This window comes from Falco cherrug, chromosome 4, assembly GCF_023634085.1.
Source record: "Falco cherrug isolate bFalChe1 chromosome 4, bFalChe1.pri, whole genome shotgun sequence".
Lineage (NCBI taxonomy): Eukaryota > Metazoa > Chordata > Aves > Falconiformes > Falconidae > Falco > Falco cherrug.
The window spans coordinates 30236095-30256953 of NC_073700.1; the positions used below are offsets into that span (position 1 = coordinate 30236095).

The following is a 20859-nucleotide window of genomic DNA, read 5'->3' on the forward strand; positions in this document are numbered from 1 at the left end:
ATGTCTGCTGAACAGAACGGCACTCGGATGATCCTACGCATGGGAGATGGCTGGGCATGCTTTAACCCCAGTCACATTGGCTTGCAATGTCACATTGGTCACTTACAGTATTTAAATGTTATGCTGTTATACCTGGGGCTCCATGGATGAAATTTTCAGTTAACTTTAGGACAAAGAACATCTTGAATAGTTTTTTTTTCCATTAAAATATCAGCATACAGGACAATCAATATTCAAAAGAATTGCTTTATTTTAAAGGTCATTAGTTACGTTGATACTTTTGAATGCTTTAGTCTGAAGTGCATAAATATAAAAAGGACTTATCTTAATTTTGTGGGAGTAAATTTTTCCTAAGGCCTATTTGCTAGGGAGTAGGCAAAGGATTTATATCTTGGCTATGGCTTAAAGTTTGTCTTTTCAGTTGGGGGGTGGGGGCAGGGGGGAGAAGAAAAGAAAAAGGATGTCTCCGAAGGACAGGCTGAGGTGACCAACATGTCTTAAATATAAATTATGAGGTCTTCCTAGATGTAAATTATTTGCCTGGCAATCTGTCGGTGCTTTTATATTTGCTTTAGGGTGGTTGTGATCTTCAGACTGGCAGTAGTTCTCAGGGATGGCCGTCTTTTCCAGAGGGACAAACTTTTTAAGTTGAAGAACGATTATAGTAAAGGAGTTCTGCAATTAGTAGGCTTTTCCTCTACCTAGGAGAGCCATTTTTGTACCTGGAGAAATCACTAAGGCCAAAAGGACAGAAGACTAAACCTAGCTTCTCTAGAAATCACATGCTCCACTAGAGTGAGGATTAAAAATAGTTTGGGGAGCCAAGGTGGTCTTTGGTGCCTACAGCAATGAACTACATGAAATAAGCCGGCTTGAGTCCTGGGACATCAGAGGCTTACTTTGAGCTGACCTCCTGTTAAAGGACTTTAAAAGACAGCCCTTGCAATTCAGCCTGTCCAACTTGATTAGATTTTTATCTGGAGCCTGATTGAATTTGTGGACAAGATTATGAAAAGCAACATGACTGTCAATGAGGTGAGCAGTCTTTTAAGGGGAAATTCTCTAGTATCCTAGAGGGTAGTGCTTTTAAATTCTTACGAATATTGGAATCCCTTGATTTGGTTACAGGTTTTAATAGGGCATTCTTGCTGCTGTGCTATCAATGATACTAGTTTAATGCATAACTTGCATGGTGCTTGTTATCCTGAACTTGGTGTTTGATTGAGTCTTAAATATCCTGAAATTGGAGGATTTTCTTCCCGTCTTAGCTGTTACCAAAGTGGTTTTAGCCCCTGGGATCATAGTGTTTTAGGGAAAAGCTTTGATCCTCAAGCACAAAAGCAAAAATAGCCTTGCTTGTTAGGGTGGAGTTGTGTCTGCAGTGTTTTGCTGCTCCAGCAGGCCAGAATGGATAGATGATGACCTCTGGATAGCTTGCTTAAACAACAAGTCTTAGTATTTGTGTAGCGGCTATCAAAGTCAGACTCTCATTTGAGGACATAGGGATTTATAGCCTTTTTGTAAGATGGGAGGAAAATGGAGGAAAACCTTGTCTTCCTCCTGTGGATGGGGTAAATGATGAGTTTTAGAAGCAGCAATGCTGCCTACTGTTCCCTTATTTTCCTGGCTCTGTTTTAGTAAGTGTGGCATTGCCTACAGCTTGGAGACCCTACCAGTGGCATGTTGAGTGATTGTCTGAGCCCAGTGAGAGCCAGCCTACCCATCACAGTGCTGAATTGTCACAGCTTTTCACGTTGGTCCTCTTGGTTTTTTCTGTTGGTAAATGTTCAATTTGTGATGCTGGAGAAGAGAAAGAAAAATCTGACACCATATATAGCAGCAGTTGTTAATGGGGAAAGTAGTACTTTGTCAATACTGGGAAGATCTTGTTTGTTAAAACTATACTTTTTACATCTTTTTTTTTTTTGTTGTTGAAGTAAAAGCAAGTTGATTCAGAAAAAAACAGTAACTTATAAGCTTGAGAACTATGCCCATATAAATGATTACAAACCTTTTTTGACTACTGCCAAGTAATAAAGAAATCTAATCCTTAGCTGTCTGCTTATTAAATGTCTTTACAACTAGTTTTGCTGTATGTAATTCAAGGGACCTAACAAAAGATGTGACAGATTTTCAAATGAATTTGTACTTTTTGTCCCTTAGGTTTAAGAATGTTTTTGTACTGGGTATGCTGGCAGGAGCTACTGCTTCTCTGACAAAGTATATGGGGAAGGTGCTGTATTTCTTGGAGATTTTTCTCTGTCTGAGACACAAAACCATTGCTGCTATGGTTATGTATGTGTGCATGCGGGGAATCTGTGATTTTTATCTTTAAGATATTAAATCTGCTCTTTGCTCTATCCCCAACAGAGCTGGCAGCATGGATTGCCTCAAGGGCCTCCCATTTCACTGCAGAGGTTGATCGTCTGGAGCCAGGCTTACCTGTTTGCCTTCATGCTAGTGCTTCTCATCTGCCTGAGTGCAGTGTGATCAGCTGAGGGGCAGGCGGTTCAGGGGAGGCAGTGACATAAACCATAGCTGTTTCTGCAGTGGTTTGACTTCTGGTTTATAAATAGTGGGAAGCAGGCAGTGGTTGTAGGCTGCATAAACAATTGCTGTAGTTACAGTTGTGTGATGGCAAAAGGGGAGGGATGCTAGTGCTTCTGCACCCTCTAACACGCTTCTCTTTGCCAGGGTAGAGGTGAAGGTGACAGTGTGTGGGACTCCGGAGGTTTGTAGCAGCTGGACCATTGTAAAAATCTAGGAGTTGTATGTGCCTATATTCTGAAATACTTTCTCTCTTTCAAAAAATTCCATCATCTTCCCCTGCCACATGCTTGTAGCTTACCTGGGATTTTGTACAGGCCTCAGTAGTAGCCAGCATCAACTTGTCACACTCTTTGTACGTTCACTATGCTGCCCTAAGACCTTGCTGTGGTTTTTGATTTTGTTTTCAGTGGCCAACTCTGGAATGTGACAACAGAATTTTGACTTGCTTTCTTTCAGAAGTGGTAGAAGTTGGGCTGTTTTGCTGTTCAGTTTTCAGCTGCTCTCCTTCTGTTAGCTCTGCTTTTCCAAGCTGAGAGTCAGCACTGCAACCAGGCGCTGTCAGTGAAGATACACCTGGTCAGAAGTGACTGCTCAGAAGACAAGCTTCTCCTGTACATGCTGGGAAGTGGGGCAGAGGAGTTCAGGACATCCTTTGCTTGGCTCTAACTCTGAGTGCTTCTGGAAGATAATGATTTTTGGGTCTGGATGGAAAGAATTTCAGACTTTCCTTGTGCTAGAGCCCACTTTTTTTGTGTGTGTCTTAAATTATTTTTTTGCTTGCATCTAATGGTGATTTGGTTTAGGTGGTTGTGCTAGAGGAAAGCTGTAACAAGCTTTCCTGCTGTGAGCTGTCGTGCTCAGACACCAGAACTAGCTTTACACCTCCACATGCATAGCATGCTTGATCTGATTGTGGCTGCAGCGGTGGTAAGCTCAAGAGCTGGATGAGCTGCTTTTCCACATGATGCCAATTTCTTTACTGTCCTGCTTGTCCTTCTGTGAGAAGCTGTGATCTTCTTTTGTAAATGTCGGTATGGTTTAGGACCCTGGGATTGGAGCCCCTTTTGTAGGAAAGCTGGGGCTGGGTAGCTTTCTCTGTTGTGACACTTTCTCCCTCGCTTTCCTAAATTAATGGGGTGAAACACCTACAAGAGCAGCACCTGTGCTGTGCAGTGCTGCCTTTTGGGGAGTATTAATACCTCTTGGGTGTCAGCACTTCTCTGACCTGTGTCAGACACAAGCACAAGTGCACATCTTGCCTTTTCCCTTCTACTCCATCCCTATTTCTGCAGTACCATCTTCCCGCTCACCAAGGAGAACCTGAGTTGTGGACTGAGATTGAAGATGGGATTGTCCTATACTGCTTTTGTTGAAATAACCCCGTGTGCCTGCTCTGCATCAACCCTGTCATTCATTTAACCAAGGTCCTGCCTCCTTTGGCTGTCTCTCCCTGATTGCGCTTCCCCCACGAGAGGTCAATCAATATTGCGATTAGCCGGAGCACGGGAGCAGTAGCCGTGCTCGTCGGGTTGGGCTGTGGGGATGCAGAGGAGGGGTTGAGCGGGGAGCTCTCATGCGTGCTGGCAGCATCCCACCTCCGGGGCTCGTTGCTGTGCAGTTCTGGAAGGCAGCAGCCAATGGGATGCATGAGCATCGATGCAGTTGGGCTTGCCGAATAATTCCCGAGATGCCTTGTTTTCAGTCTGAAGCATGTAACTTCTCTACTGCTGCTTTTTTTTTTTCTCCTTTCCTTACCTCTCCTTTCCTCCTAGCTCAGCTGTCTCATTTTATTGTTTTGAGGAATAACATCCATGCTGTTGTCTCTCACTTGGTCTCAAATGGTACTTGCTGCATTTCTCACGCCCACAGAGCAACTGTCCGTGCTGTTCAGCGTGGGGGAAGATCTGTCACCTTTTGGTGCTTTGTGACTCTGTCAGGCGGGGTAGGTCATGCAACTGGAGGCAAACCTGAGCTCTGAAGGCTTGTGCTTTGCCTAGCCCTCTAAGCAAGCTGAAAATAGCCCTAAAATGGAGTCATCAGCCATTTCGTGTGCATGGGCTCTTCTCTAGTTATGTGTGGCAGCATGAATGCTGTGTAACTGCAGAATTGTTTGGGACCCCCGTGCAGGAGAGATGCGGATGAACAAGCATGCCTGGGGAAGGCCACTGAGACGGCTAGAGCTTGGCATGTAAAGAGAGGCAGGGAAGCTTGGTGGGACCTTTCAGCCTGGAGAGGAGGCGGCAAAAGGACAGATCTGTGAGCAACCTTCGTACACTTGAAGGAGGGACTTGGAGAAGGCAGCACCAGGCTCTTCTCAGAGGTGTCCTGCAAAAGGACAAGTGACAACCACAGAAGTTGCAATGGGAAATGGCACTCATGCAGTCACTTATGAACGCTTTTTATTTGTAGTGCTGGAGCAGAGGCTGAGACAAGCTTTGGAAACTCTAGCCTTAGAGACACTTGAAACTTGCCTGGGCAAAGCTTTGAGCAACCCCATCTATTAAATTAGCCCTACTTTTAGCAGCAGGTTGTGCTATAGTGACCTCCAGAGGTCTCTTCTAGCCTATTGTTTTCTATTTTATGGCATCTATGAAATTGAGGTTTGTCTCTGAGATCTCATAGCAGTAACATGTTGTCTTAGCGGAGCAAATGCTATAAAACTGCAGCTTTAAATGTGGGCATTTAACATTTATGGGAATTAATCTTTCAGGACTTTGTGGTGCCTATTTTCAAGTTACTGGGAAAAGAGATGAGATGACTAGACAACTGAATACTGCTTTCCCTTTCCCCCTTTTCTGTGGGTTGCTGAGTTAAGGCTGAACGGTGCTGTGTTTTCTGACTTACCCCCCACCACTAGTGTGATCTCTGTTTAAACAGTATGCCTTACCTTCCCATATTCTTCATATAGTTCTTTCAAAATAGTCAATGCAAACACATAAAGAAACAGTTATTCCTATTTCATCTTTAATAAAGTCCAGTGGTGTGCAAGTGGGTTACAATCTAACTGTAATGAAAAGCTAATCATCAGCCTTCTCCACCCTCTGGGATCCCAGGAGGTTACTGGAGCGGCACACTGCCCCAGTTTCTCCTCCTTATGTATGTGATGATTGATTTGTTTTGTTTTGTTTGGTGTGTTAAGCATGACTCTTGATAAGCTAGTTTGATAGTTGGCTGCTGTGTGTAGTGCCAGCACTTGACAGATGACTTTAGAGGGGGAAAGCAACTTAAGTAGCTTAATAGGATTTAGCTATGTCTACACTGCCCTGCCAGAGCATGTTATAAACCACTTTAGTGTGATTCCTTCTTAAATATAGCAGTGACATTAGTGTAGGCAGAACCTCTAAGAGAACTCTGGGAACTTTCTTGAAAAATCAGGCTCAAGATGCAATTCAGAAGAATTGGTGAATGAATGGATACCTATGCAGGAGCTTGAGGAATCCCACCAGCACTGATCTCGTGAGCTGGATAGAAGAATCTCTGAAGGAGGGCTGTGTGTGTATTAGTTTACCTATAAAGTGCATTGATTTCTAGTGGAAATGATGTGACTGTTTTGGGAAAAGCAGAGCAGCTAATAAAAAAAAAAATGGACACAGTGGGGCAAATACCTGTTGCTTAACTGATGTAACTGCTATTACAGCAAAATAGCCCTGCATCCCCCTTATTCCCAAAACTTGGTGGTAATGGAAGCTGAAAGTGAGATGTGTTTGTCCTTAAATAGCTGATACAATCCCAGTACTTTAAAGTTTTGTAGGCCAATGGTCCATGACAACTTCCAGCTTTGCAGGCAGACAAGCCCCAAGAGACTTGAACAGCTTTGCTCCGTTGAAAGAAGACAGTTGCCTGTCTTCCCCTGACCTAGTCAAGAAATGGAGAAACTGTGAGAAGAGCTGCTCAGACCTGAAGCTGCGAAGTGGGATGCCCTCTGGACATGGACGTTGTGGCACCATAGTTGACTTGTAACTGCAGGTGTTTTAGTCTACACGCACATCTGCTGTTAGCTGTTTCCCTATTCTCATAAATGGCCTTCAGGAGGTGAATTTAAAAAGTGTATGCTCCCCTTTTTATCAGCGTGACAACTGGGCAGCAGAAGTGGAGGGGGAAGGCTGCGACTGCTTGCCAGAACGCTGCTCTTGAGGGGGAAGCATCTGACTTTACCCTGGCTGCTGAGAGGGCCATCTGCAGCTCGGCACTGCTTAATAGGGAGAGAGCTGTAAAGAAAGCATCTCTCTTCAAATTCTATTTCCCTTCAGTATAGCTGCCGGAGGCCCTGATCCCTTCTCGGCATTTGGCAAGGAGCCTGCGTGAGGCCTTTCTTTGCTTCCCTCGCGCGGGCTGCAGCACCGAGCGGAGAAGTGGTTAATGACGCTCCCAGCCTTGTCAGTGGTGCAGAAACACAGGCTCCAGCTGTGACTGTGGTGGGTCTTGGCTAACTTGGATAGCTTTTTGATCTGCTTCCTCTGTTAGGCTCTCTATGGTATATTTTTTTTTTCCCCTGGGTTTGAAGGTTCTCAATAGTGAATATTGGTTGTCTTTGTCCCTGAAGTTTTTTGAGCTTTTTTTTTTTTTTTTCTTTAAAGAAAGAAAAGGAAAGACCCCAAAATAAAACCAAGGAAGACTCAATGTGGAAATGCTTCCTGCACATGAATGAGCCTCTTTTAGGGTGAGGAAAATGTACAGCTTTAAATTGAAGGAAGAGATTTTCTCCTTCTTTTTGTGTTTGGTTGCTTTTTTATTTTGGGTTTGTGGGGTTTTTTAACCCTGACTGCAGCAGTCTTCAAAGAGGAAGTTGAGTGAATTTATGGTGAGAAGTGTGGCACTTGTTTGCCTCTGACAGTTAAATGGCATGTTTGCATTGTTTGTGCAAGGAGGTCAGCTCAGGTCCACAGTCAATAGATGGGTCAGAGGTCTGTGTTTCCCCCTTTCCCAGCTTACGGGAGGTATCCCTATGGGATATTGCCCCTTTCTAGTTCTTTGCAGCCTCTCCGCATGACTGACATACTGCATTAAAGCTGACTTCAAATAACAAATTATTTTAAGGAAGTTGTCATATGGACTGCTAGCTGTAGCACAATGGGCTGTGACTTTTTAAAGATGTAGGGCTGTTTGCCTTTGGTTTTGCTCTTTATCCCTTCCAGAGGTCAGCTGTCAGGGCAGCTAGAACAGTGTAATTTGCTAATGTCATCAAGAGTGCTGTTTCTCTTGCCCTGCCATAGACTTAACATGTGTTGTGAACTACACCAAGTTTTTGCTGTGTAAACAGCATTTTGGCCTGCTTCAGTTGTGTAGACAAATGCCAATGAAGCTGAATGGGGTAAGTATCAATGGAAAAGCAGTGTCCCATTTATTGTTGTCATTTTCTTGTTTTTCCAAACTTCTCGCTCTTGAGTCAGAAGATTGACTTCAGGTTGCACACTGAGCACAAACTGGACATGATCTCCATGTTAAAGCACCAGCCTAGCCTATTCCCATCACTACTGTATAAAACCAGAAGCCCAATTACAGCAACTTACTTTCCTGTCCATTCAGTGATAATAGAAGCAGGTTATGAAGCCATTTGTGGTGGGTTTGTTATCTTGGCCAGAAAGTATCTCTTCCTAATTAATTTTTTTTTTTGGCATTTGAAGGCATCTGAGTTAAAGTGTATGCTAGAGCTTCTTGCTGTAGCTTAAACCTTTTCCTAATTAGCTGCTGTTTAGGAAAAGACCTCTTCATAGTGCTGATAATATGCAACAAGTTACAAATGTTAGCAGGCACCTTAAGGTCCCTTTCAAGGCTAATCTTAGTAACAATTTAATGTTGGAGTTTCCATGCCAATTTGGACTCTCTCTCAAGTCATTCTGCATTGCTTGTGGTTCAGTGCAGCAAATGTTATCCTTGAGTTCTTAGTGTGCAGCACTAGATGCATGGCACAGAAAACTCCTAAGACATAAATGTGGTTAAAATGGTGCCTGCAGAGATGTTGCCATTGAGAATTTTCTGGGCAAGATGTCATTCTGCAAACGAATTGGGTACAACCCCACTGGCCCAGTGATGATCATGTTTTCTGTGTTTGTCTTATCTCTTGGGTTTCCTCATACTGTCTGTGTTCCTCTGTGGTACAGTTCAGGATGCTCTTGTAGTCCTTCTGATAGTACTAATTCCTTGTTTCTGGGTATAGCTGACTTAAACTAAGTGTTTAATGTTCTTTGCAGATCAGGGTCTTGCCATAAATTATTGTTCTACCCTGAACAGTCTCCTTAAAAATGAGCTTGGTCAGTATGAGTAGACATTGGAGTACGTTATTTACACGTAGGGCTTGGGAACAAAGGTAAAGTTGCTGCTTCTGTTAGTCTTGTTGTTGTATTTCTCCCCAAAGTGAATGAGCTTCCCTACCTGTTTGGGCATGCCTAAGCAGATCCTGGTTACGGTCCCGTCAGAATTACTTGGCGGCAGAAGGTTGCAGTGAGTCACGAAGGGAATGGGGTGCCATGCACAGTCCTGTAGTGAAAACCCATGAAAGGCAGCATGCCCTAGCTTTCCAGAATCACTCCAGTCCAAGTGTGATGGTTAAAAATATCTTCTCTTAAATTTCCACATGAAATTAATTTTTTGGAGACAAATCTGGAAACTCAGTGTGGGTTTTTTATCACTTGGGTGGACTGGTTTTGCCTGGGTTAGAGTTAGTTTTCTTCACAGTAGCGAGCGTGGGGCTGTGTTCTGGATTTGTGCTGGAAGCAGTGTTGATAACAGAGGGATGTTTCAGTTCCTGCTGAGCAGGGCTTACACGGAGCCAAGGGCATTTCTGCTCCTCACCCCACCAGCGAGCAGGCTGGGGGACACGGCCGGTACAGCTGACCCCAGCTGACCCGAGGGATGTCCCAGACCATACGGCACCGTGCTCTGCATATAAAGCTGGGGGAAGAAGAAGGAAGGGGTGGATGTTTGGAGTGATGGCGTTTGCCTTCCCAAGTCACCGTTACACGTGATGGAGCCTGGCTTTCCTGGGGATGGCTGAACACCTGCCTGCCCATGGGAAGTGATGAATTAATTCCTTGGTTTGCTTGTGTGTGTGTGTGGCTTCTGCCTTACTACCAAACTGTCTGTATCTCAGCCCATGAGTTTTCTCACTCTTATTCTTCTGATTCTCTTCCCCACCCCAGTGGAGGGGAGCGAGTGAGTGGCAGTGTGGGGCCAAGTTGCTGGCTTGGGTTAAGCCCTAACATTGGTGTAGACGAGGGGCGGCCCTGCTGAAACTGTTTTCTCTGAGCTGCTTTGATATGCCTGCAAGTCACAAGCTGCATAGAGAAGATGCCAGAAAAACATAGTGAGAGGAAGAATGCTTGTGCTTGCATCCTGTTCAACTAAATGCATATGCTGCTAAAAAATCCAAATAAATCTTTGCCCAGCAAAACTTCTTAACTAATATAAGTGGTATGATACTGTATCACTGAAGACAAACAGCAAGTTCAAAATAATGGTAGAAGCAAGCAGAACTGCATTATCTACAGCAGCCATGCTTATGGAAATACTGCCATCCCTGATGACGGGATGGGATGGGCTAACCCTTTTGATGGATTGATGTACCTTTGGGAAGAGTTTCCACAACTGGGACAAGTTTTAATTTTCTGTTCCACTTTGGGGTGGCTCTGCTTATATCCGCTGCAACCTTCCCCTCTCTTCTCAGTCTCACCTTTATCCCCTTCCAAATAAAAATGATGTGTGGAAGCAGCCTGGCTGCCTGCTAAGGGGGTACTGCATGGTGTATGCAGTTTGTAGTGCCTTCCCTGCCAGACTTTTCCTGCTCTGCACATCAGAGCTGAGGGTTGAGCTCAGTGTCTTCAGACCTTGTAGTGGCTGATCTCTTCCAGCTTGGTTGGCTGGTTTAAGAGGACATGATTAAGAAGCTGCTGTGAGCCTAAATAGGCATTTAATCTTAACCAGTGCCATGTCCTTACCTATCCAGCCCTGGAAATAAGGTTTAGGTCCTGCCAGGGAACGGTAGACTTGTAGATGATGCATGTAATCATCTCTACTGAAAGACCCTATCTTTGTGGAGAACTCTTGAAATGCACAAGAGCAGTACGAATATTTGGGTTTCAAACCATATCTAATAAGAACCAGCAACAGCTAAAGAGCATCTAGCCTGCAATAAAGCACAGGGTTCTTACAGCTGGAGTCCTGAAAGAAAATCCTTGAGGCTGGCGTCCACAGAGTATGCACGGTCAGCATAGGTAGTTTTAATAAAAGATAAATATGCAGCATCCCAGCACTTCGCCTGATAGTGTGTAAGGATAGGCACAGAGGAGAGTGTGTGGGGGTGTCCCCTCTAAATGAAGTGTATTGTCTCCGAGAGCCCATGTTTGTAGGAGGGGGAAGGGAAAAAGGATGGAAATTGGATTAAGTCACTGGGCTTCAGGCCTAAGCATTTCCTGCCTTTTTTTTTTTTTTTTTTTTAATACACCAGTACTGCCTAGCTCACATGCTGGGCTGTGCAAACGTGCCCTGGTCCCTGTCTGTGTGCAACAGGCAGCTTGGCAGTGCCACGTCTTGCCTTCAGGGAGTTCCAGGCCAGCAGGAGCATAGCTGAACTCCCACCACAGAGCCGGGGATGGGGAACTGTCGTGGCATGGGAATTTGTTCAGCACTTGGGCTTGAGCCAGGTAACGCAGGCAGGGCTTGCTTATTCTTGAGTTGTAGGAGCACTAAATTCATACTTCCCTTATAGCACGGGGTTTCTTTCCATTATCCAGTTTGCTGGAAAATTGCCTTGCAAGGAGATTGTGTTTTAAGACTTTAATGGATGATACAGCTTTCTAACCAAGGAAATAAAGCTGCTTCTAAAAGACCTCAGGAAGAGGAGCTACTGCTGAGGGGGAATGTGTGAGCTAATCTGTTGTGGGAAAGGAATGTCTTGGTGAAACTCTGCAGATCTGCCACAGGTGAGCTGGGCAAGCTAAGCGTGGACACAAGCAGTGCAGGAGACCCACTGAATTTTTCCAGCTATCCTTTCGGTGCCCTTCACCTCAGTGTTCCAAATATTTATCTGCTTCTTGCCTTTAAACAAAGTTAACTAATGGTCTTAAATTTGTCCAACTGGCAATACTAGAAGGAGTAAAGTTCTAAAGCTGAAGGCTTGTTCCCAGAAGGATTCCTTACACATTTGGCTGTTCTGGGATTTGGGGCAAAGACCTGCATGAACACTGATGCATCTGTGATGGCCGCCTTTTTTTTTCTTTCTTTCTTTCTTTCTTTTTTTTTAATGGAGCCCTGCAAGAGAATTTGCAGAATCCCCAGAAAGGAAATCCGCCTTTTCAGTGAGAATGCTCATTTGACAAGCTGCCAGTTCTGAGCTAAGCCTCATTTAATAAAGATTTAGTCTGTGGGGACCTGTCAGTGGAAACTGAATTTGGTGAGAGTGTCTCATTCTTTTAATCACTGTAGTGCATAGAGGCTTTCAGCCAGCATTATGGAGAAACTAGGGATAAGAACATCCAATTTAGAGGACCCCTTACCTCTGGGAACGTTTCCTTGCTGTGTAAGATGGAGATTGCTGAGTTGGTAACAGCTAAGGGAATAAATGGATTGTTATTTGACTTCAACCCAATAGGACTTCAGTGTTCACTGCTGATTAGCACGGCTTAGATCTGCATTCGTGGGCAGGAAAAAAAAAATCCAACCCAATTGTTAAGCAAATCCTTTCTGCTCAGTGTGTGCCATCTCTCTTTGGTTTGTGATGTGAGATGCTCTGATGAATTCTAGCACCTGCCCCCATGTAACCTGTGGAAGTTGAAGTATGCAGACGTACCTGTGCTACACACCATTTAACCACAGCTCTCCAAACTGGTGGTGATTGTATGGCATGTTGGTCACTGCAATAAAGTGAGTATCAGCAACATTGTGTCTTTTTGGCCACTGCATTGCTGGCTTCTCTGAATTGGACCAAATATAAAAGCAGTGTTGAAAGTACTTAATTACAAAATAAGGGTCAGAATGTTAGTATGGAGGAAACGATGAATCTTTAATCATCCTAGCCTCCTTCTCAGTCATTGCCTGCACAAGGGCACTTGAGAAATTAATCTGAATTAACTGGAACAATAAATTCAAAACAGATTAGTTAAACCACTTTAAATGCACTAAAGTGAATTGAACTACACTGAATTAAGGCCATTCTAGTTAAACTACACTAAAACCCTGTGTGAACACTCATTTGTAATTAAAGTGGCTTTAGTTCACAGCTCTAATACTAATTAACTGTGGGATGCCTTTACCTGTGTAGATAGCTTCTCAGTGTTGAGGAGGCTAGCCTGTTGGTTTAACCAACTTGGCTAAATGGATTTGAGCTGTCTAGTGATGCTAGGATATGTTTCAACTGTAGATCTGTTTTATTTTTATGTCTGCTGTATTGTTTTAAGGTGACTTAAAAAAAAAAAAAAAAAAAGCATGGCATAATATCTGGCATTTTCTCTTTTTCCAGAAAGGAAAACCAATAGCTAAAAAAAACAAGCTAAAGGCAAAATGTTGGCCTATGTTGCTTGCTCTAGTGTGGACTTGCCCTAAATATATATATATATCTACTGCAACGGTGTGCTTTCTCTGGGAGATGTCTGTACAAGGAGAAGAAATGGTAGAACCTTGTCCCTGTTTCCATGGTGCTCTTCCATGCTGTTGAGGGATCCCTCATGAAGGAGAATACATCTCCGTACCGTGGGAAAACCTCTTCCACAGCATGTTTCCTGCCTAGCCTTGCTCCTCTACTGTGTTGAGTGCAGTAATTGGCCTGGGAAGGCCTGTCCCCCGGGCGGAGGAGATATGGATGATTTAGTGCTGAGATCAGCAGCGGTTTCCACATCCTTCCCCCACGTTATGTTTGCCAATACGCAGTTGGCTTCATTCCCTACCAAAGCCTGCATCCTTCTGTGGAGTCTGTGGGATGGAAGGCATCCTGAGACACTTGAGCATCTCAACAGCCACCAAGTACAGCATTTTTCAGAATTGAAAATCAAGTCTCTGAACACACAGTAAGTTCAGAACAAGTTGAGGGGGTCATGTCACCAATGTTTAAAAAAAAAAAAAAATCAGTTTGGTAGGACATAGTTACGCATCATCTATAAGTATGTAGGCTTCCTAAAGATGTCGTGAAGTCTGGGGGGAAAAAAAAAATGGTGTAGGAAGTAGTGTAGGCATGATGCTATCCCACAGCAGTTTCTCTTCTTGCTAAGATGACTTCCGTCCTTCATGGAATAAATAGATGAGTGCTCCTTTGGCAGCAGCCCAGTTTGCTTCATTTGTTCTTCTGGGTGAACGTTTTTCTCTTCCCACACTCCTTTAACCTCTTCTCTCTGTTTTATTATCACAATCTCAAGTCGCTGCATGGAAATCCAGAAGGAACACTAGTTGCAGATTCAGTGGAAAGCTTAACTTTTGGCAAAAGTTAACTTTGAGGTAAAACTACATACAGTTCTCAGTCTGGCAAAGATTAAGGCAGCTGTGTTGTTGCAATGCTCAAAAGCTGTAGCTATTTTGTCCTGTGGGTTAGAATTACAAAGTTTTAAGGTGAAATACCTTATAAAACTATTGGTGGAAGATTAAAAGCAAAACTGATGCTTTTCAGGAACCACCTGAGTGCCTCAGCTTTGCTCTCAAATTTCTTAATGAGGTTTTAGTAGATTTTCTAACTATAGTAAAATAGCAGTACTGTCCAGAAATCGCTATCATCTATTCCATGCAAAGAGCTGCTCACTATGCCATGCTGCTGTTAGTACAGTTAAGGTCTAAAGAATGTGGTAATTGGAAGTTGGATAGGTTGAGCTGGGTAAAACTTGTACTTCATAAATACATGGATTATTTTGAGCCCATGTGTATTCGGAATGAACTTCATAAAATTCTTCTGCTGCCAGGACTTCTTGTACCAAGTAACCTTTGTGGTAGAGGGGGCACGGTAGTGTGAGGAAGGGTCCCCAAGCCAACACTCCTCTCTACAGCTGAGTGACAAACAAAGAGCACTTAAGGCAGTGCTAAGCCTTGACACTTACTGTGAATGCAACCTGGTGTTTACCTTCCACATGAGTGTTGTGGCTGGTTGTTTACCTCCTGCATTACTGTGTCATGGCTTTTTTTTTTTTTAGGCTTTCCCTTCTAAGGAAATAGACTCAAATGTATCTTACATATCCCTTTTTTTTCATGTTCTTATGTAGATAGCTTCTCTTTGTGGCTGCTGGGATGGAATGGAGTATACACACATCCCTTAAGTGCAGTTTCAGCACCTAAAATTAGCCTTCCAGGACCGCGGTCCACAGATGCATTCAGTGAACTAATGATGTGGATCACAGTTTGGAACTTGCAAGCTGAAAGTGGCTGTATCCTTTGTATAGACATTTTTCATCCAGTAGACAAGGCTGTATGTTGGTTTAATTGATCCACAGTAATGTAAGGTGTGGTCTCAGAGACCAAGGGGTTTTGCTAACTGTAGGCTGATCTATGGGTGTATCATTAGGTATAGTATCAGCACCTATGGGTGCCCTCATACTATGTGGAAGCACTAACCAGCCCCTGGGTATTTTTCCAGGGGATGCTTTTGCCATTCACAGTGTTTCTTACTGTGGTGGTGCCTCTCTCTGTGCATGGGGACCTCTGTGTTTTCTGCCCCTTTTTTGCTGCCTTATTCCCAGCAAGAGAGTAAATACCATGAATTCTGGCAACCATGCTAGAGTTGAGAAAGTCTATTAACACTGTAGCAGGCTGTCGAACACCGTCCCTGTACAAGACTGAATGTATTCAGGTTTCATGGAGCCTTTCCAAGCTAGCAATGTTGCGTGTGGTTACTTCATTGTGTACTGCTATTAACTTTTATTTTGAAAGTGCTTCCTAACACTGTAGCTTTGTCTCCTGCCAGTCTGGCTGATACCACTTGGATTTACACTCATTTTCAGGGACTGGTCTGTCTCTACTTCTGCCATTAGCGTCAGCATGATGGTAAAATGTTGCTCCTCCAAGTTGTCCCCATTTTCCTGTAAGGGCAGTTCATGCATCATTTGCTATAAAGGTTCTGATAGCTCAGCAAATGTTCAAAGATGAAGTGATGCTCTTCTGTGGCAAAAGGCCCAGTGCATAGTTTTACATTTACTTGGGATAACGTGGGCTTGGATAACAGAGTCTCAGATTTACTGTTGCAGAATGGAGTGTCTGAGGATTTATCCAACCTCAGCCCCCTTTTTTCCTAAATACTGTCGTTTAATCCTGACAAGCAGGCACCGGCATATCTTTGGTTGTGACCAGGCTTTCACTGCCAGCCAGTCTCTGGGTCCTAAACTGACTCATCAGTCAGCAAGATTAATAACTGCTCTGCTGGATGATTTCACTTGTTGTCATGGCACGTATCCATTAATGGAAAACAAATATTCTCTGGAAAATGAAACACAGATCATGGTGTAGTGGCCAGCCAAGTCCCTTTGGCCAGATGCATAAATTAAAGCATAAATGAAGTGTCCCTTCAAAATGAGAACTTCAGGTTGCTTGCTGCGTGGCAGTCTTTTAATTATTTTTTTTTCTTTTTAGTATTTCTTTTTTTTTCCTTTTAATGGAGGCTGTTCCCTTACATCTGGAGCTGCAGTGTGAATTTTTGCTGATGAAGAGTTGCTGGGAGGATGTTTTCAGCTGAGTTCGTCTTTCCAGCAGTAATGCCTTTTAGCTTGTGCAGGAAGGTTTGAGGGTGTGAAAAAAGAAGTGCAGGAAAGCTTTGCATTACAGCAGCCTGACATGTTTAAAAAATAAAGAATATCCCCGAGGAGCTTTGGTATGCCAATGTGTTAAATTAGCATTGAGTGCTCATACATGGCAAGGCTTCAGAAGTGGGAGAACGTGGGGCTGCAAACGCAGCTTCCCTCTCGATGGCCCCTTTTTGCTCAGGAACTCGAATAGTGTGCACACCATCTGGCGTAATCATGGGAAAGGGGGATAGGGCTTTTTCCCTTCCACCTCCACTCTTTTCTGTTCAAGATCCCACAGTTTGCGTTCTACAGTGGGACAGAGTTTCTGCTGGTTAGTTTGGGAAAGTGGCACCTGTAAGCTCCCCCCATCCCAGTGGGCTTGATGGGCTTTGGGTGGGTTTCTTAAGGCTGGGAAAGCAAACAGTACGTGGCTACGTGGAGTATCTCTGATGCAGCAGTTAGGTTTAACTGGTGTGGATCTCGTTATGTATGGCTGATGGGACCTACAGCCTGCACGCACTGACGGTTCTTGGCCGGAAAGTATGTTGTACGGCTCGTATGGTTTGCCAGGATAATAACTCAGCAGGGAGTACCTGTGGAGCAGAGCTGGGGCAAAGAAGGGGAAGGAGAGCCTATGAAGAGCAAGTTACTACCAGACCCTGTTAGAAACAGTCTAACAGTTAGAGTTTTGTGTAGAATTTTGCTTTAATTGCAGCGTTCTTTGTTTTATTTCTTTGACCAGGAGGAGGTGGTTGTTTCAATCGGGAGGAAGTGTATAAATGTTCTGTAAGAAATTTCTGTGTGGGGAAAGAAGAGATACTGATTTTAAAAAACCCAAACCTTTGGTTTAGGTTTGGTGATACAGATCTATGTCTGTCTTCCCAATATTGGGGCAGCAGTAGGTGCCTTAGGTGCTTTCCAGGTAATTGAGTAATTTCTAATAAGTTGACATTTGTCACCGCTACCAAGGATTTATGAAAAAAAGCTTATGGATGAAATAATGTCCTTGTTCTATTCACATGGGAAAGTGTGGCTGGGTTTGGTGTTAGAGTGGATTTAAATTATTTTTTTACTTTAACAAAATTGTTTTGCATGGGTTTTTTTTATTTCACCTAGGATTATCTGAATAAAAAAAAAAATTGGAATGGAATTAAACACTGCTTCCTTTCCTCCTGGGAAAATCTGAGTAGAAATAAGTACAACACAGTAATTCAGCTTAAAGCCAGTATGTCTGTAGCATCCACGTTTGTTGTACCTATATATGTGGATGGTATATGGAGGGGTTTAGAATTTATTCTAGGTCTACCTTGAACAGAAGCATTGCATGGGGATTTGGTTTTTTAAAATCAATCTCACGCACGTATAATAAATTCCACCCCCTTTCAAACCCACTCATGCACTTGGATTTCTAATGAATAAGCCTGCATATTTATTCATGAAGATTAAAGAACTGTACAGATAGAGGCAGCTGGCTGAACTTTTTTTTTTTTCCCTTTAAATCTGCTGACCTCCGCTCAGGAGTAAAGAGGAAGCCCTTTCTGATTCACTTAGGCTATTTGCAGACTGGGATCAACAAAATGGCTTGGCTGTTTATTGCTTAGGTGCAGAACATGGTTTCATAGAGTGTGATCCAGAGGGGAGAAAATGGGGCTAAAAATCTCCTGATTGCATTTTAAAAATATACAAAACAACTTGCTTTCAAGGTGTGCTTTCAGAAGTGCTGTCTTACTGCAGAGCCCTCAAACATCTGGGCCCCGATTCCCATCCCCTGCTGTGGCTGTGCCGTGGCCAGATGTGATGCCCATCTCTGTTTTCCACAGGCCCTGTTGCTGTTGGGTGGCGTCGCACTCTCCTGCCTTGCTCTGGACCTGCTTTTTCTCTTGTTCTACTCATTTTGGCTGTGTTGCCGCCATCGGAAGAGTGAAGAGCATCTAAATGCTGACTGCTGCTGTACAGCATGGTGTGTCATCATCGCAACCCTGGTGTGCAGGTATGGTCAATGCCTGAAAGATCTTCCTTCTTGTTTGGGATGGTGTTTTCGTACCTGGTATGCTGTGTCTGTAGTTAATGAATGTTGGCAGTAATCCCTCTTTCCAGTTGGTATGTTTTAAACATCTGTAATGGATTTTCTTACTTCCTACAACTTGCTGAACTGCCTCATGGTTTGATCCATGTGAAGAGTTACTGTCCTCCCCTTTGGTACTTTGCAAGTGGTAAATCAAGGACACTTGGGAGCTTATCGCTGAAATAGGATGGATACAGTTGAAATATTTATCAGGTTTAGACAGTTTTCATAAAATGTGGTGTCCAAAAAGAATGAATACGTGGGAGGGTAGATTAGGAAGAAAGAGGCACAGATGATTCTTTGGGGTTTGGAAGTATTGGTATTTGACGGGAGTGGGTATTGAGATTTTGCACTCTGTGGAGTCACTGCTGCGTTTCATTATCTGTATTAATATGCCATCACCAAAGTGTGCTAGTAATGGTGCTAGTGTTGGCAACACTTCATGTTTTGACTGAGCAATAGAAGCTTTTGGAGGTGAGGTGAAAAGGGTTGCTGAAAACCAAGAAAAATTTACATTTTGTTTTTCTGGCGTTTGGGTTTGGTTTGGTTTTTGTTGTCAACACAAATGAGGATCATCTTTCCTAGAAAGTTAACGATGGGGCATCTGAAAGCAGTGACATGTTTGCAGACTTCTGGAAGGAGCCTTAGACTTAGTTTGGTTTGACTTGGGCAGAATGAATACTCTGTACTCTACAGATGTGTGCCCAGAGGTTGAGCACTGTGTGTCTTACGATTCCAAGCATTGTCTACTCTTGCCCAAGACTCCAGATGGGTATTAGTTGCCTCTCTGCAGGGCTGGGAGCAGTCCCCTATTCAGAGAGGAGAAAACAATGAGACAGCTGTGGTTTTGCAGCATCTTGTGGTTCACTTTTCATATCAACGGATGGTAGGTGGTGGATCTGGTGTGTGATCTGTTTGGAAGCATGTTTTGTGCCGGCAAGGCTGAGCTGTTCAAGGGCTGGATCGTGCTACTAATGCGTTTGTGTGTTTGCTCTTTCGTGGCACATACTTAAGAGAATAGAAAACCCCTGACGTACTGGAACAAACGTTGCAGAGCACACATTGTGCTGTGAGTTTAGCAGCTGGGGATGGAACTGCCTGTAGAGGCAGGGGCTCAGTGTTGAGGAGAGCTAGTGCACTAGCCAGTATTGACATCTTGGCAGGGAGCTCTTCTGCTTTGCTGACTGGAAGTAGGTGCCTGGCATGGGAAAGCAAACCAGAGAACAACTTGCAAGGAAGAAATCTCAGCCTCCTTCATTTTTATTTTTTTTTTTTTAAGTGATCTTAAGAGCTTCAGCTGCATCCCTTCCAATTCACTGATAGTGCTGTGGTCCTAACCCTTTCTTACAGAAGCTCTAGCTGATGCTATTTATAGGTGCTGCTTCTGCAGGCTCTTGTTAGCTATTGTTATGCAGCATATGTGTCCACGACAGCTGCTGCAGGATGTGGTAGCCGTGTTTGGTTTTAATTGTAGAAAGGGTGAGAAGGAGGTATTTCGCACATTTCTCAGAGCATGTGAGAGACAATTTAAAGTTGGAAGGTCAGCATATAAATTCTGGTAAACTTGATGCGACTCCCAGTCAAGTCTGCAAGCTGGAAAACCTATCAGGCTCCCTCAAAATGGGAGCCACTGGTTCTCATCCTTGGTGTACTGATTGTTTTTGCAAGTATTAAATGCAGGAGTATCCTTAAAACTAATATTCTACCTGAATCTACAGTGATACCGGATGAATGTTTGTGGGATTTTTAAGTTTTAAATTTCCACTCTGAAGTCAGCGTGCTTGAGCAATAGCAGGTGGTTGCCGTCCGTTGTGAGTGAAAGTGCTGCCCTAGTGCTGCTGCTCTCCTGCAAAGCTGAGGTCTATTTTCTGCCCTTCTTAACAGCAGCTGGATGTGACAGTGCACTCTGACTGGTGCCTCTTGGTGTTCTGTGCTCAGCATCTGGCTGGGAATGCAGATAAGGCTTCTGACAAGTAAGGAATGTAATCTGTGCTAGCAGGAAGTCCCAGTTAGATGCCAACAGGTAAAGATTAGTCCACAGTATATATACTATCCTAGCTGTGCACTACATATAACAGAAGTGCCAGACCAGTAGATGCTGTTATGTTTCAGAGTGATGGGGCATAAGGCTGTTCTGAATGTCTGCCTGACAGCAGGATGACCTGGGAAGCAGTTTGTAGCATCATATGCAGGAGGAGAGAGGTAGCTTGGATGCTGAAGCAGCAAGAGTTTCCAAACAGCAGCTGGTCCTATCTGTCAAGAGTACTGTGAATCATAGAATCACGAAATGATTTGGGTTGGAAGAGACCTTAAAGACCATCGAGTTCCAACTCCCTGCCATGGGCAGGGACACCTTCCACCAGCCCAGGGTGCCCCCAGCCCCATCCAGCCTGGCCTTGAGCACTGCCAGGGATGGGGCACCCACAGCTGCTCTGGGCAGCCTGGGCCAGTGCCTCACCACCCTCACGGTAAAGAATTTCTTCCTGATACCTCATCTAAATCTGCCCTCTCTGTTTAAAGCCGTCACCCCTTGTCCTAGCAGTAAATGCCCCTGTCCAA

General features: G+C 43.9%; 1 protein-coding gene across 3 annotated transcripts in view; it reads left to right on the plus strand.

Moving 5' to 3' along the window:
• Positions 1-20859, plus strand: part of TTYH3 (tweety family member 3) — a 74695-nt gene that overhangs the window by 22066 nt on the left and 31770 nt on the right. For all 3 annotated transcript variants that reach the window (XM_055709913.1, XM_055709911.1, XM_055709912.1), the window contains exon 2: positions 18056-18225. In XM_055709913.1, coding sequence (XP_055565888.1) covers positions 18056-18225 — 170 coding nt within the window. The remainder of the gene's footprint in view (positions 1-18055; positions 18226-20859) is intronic.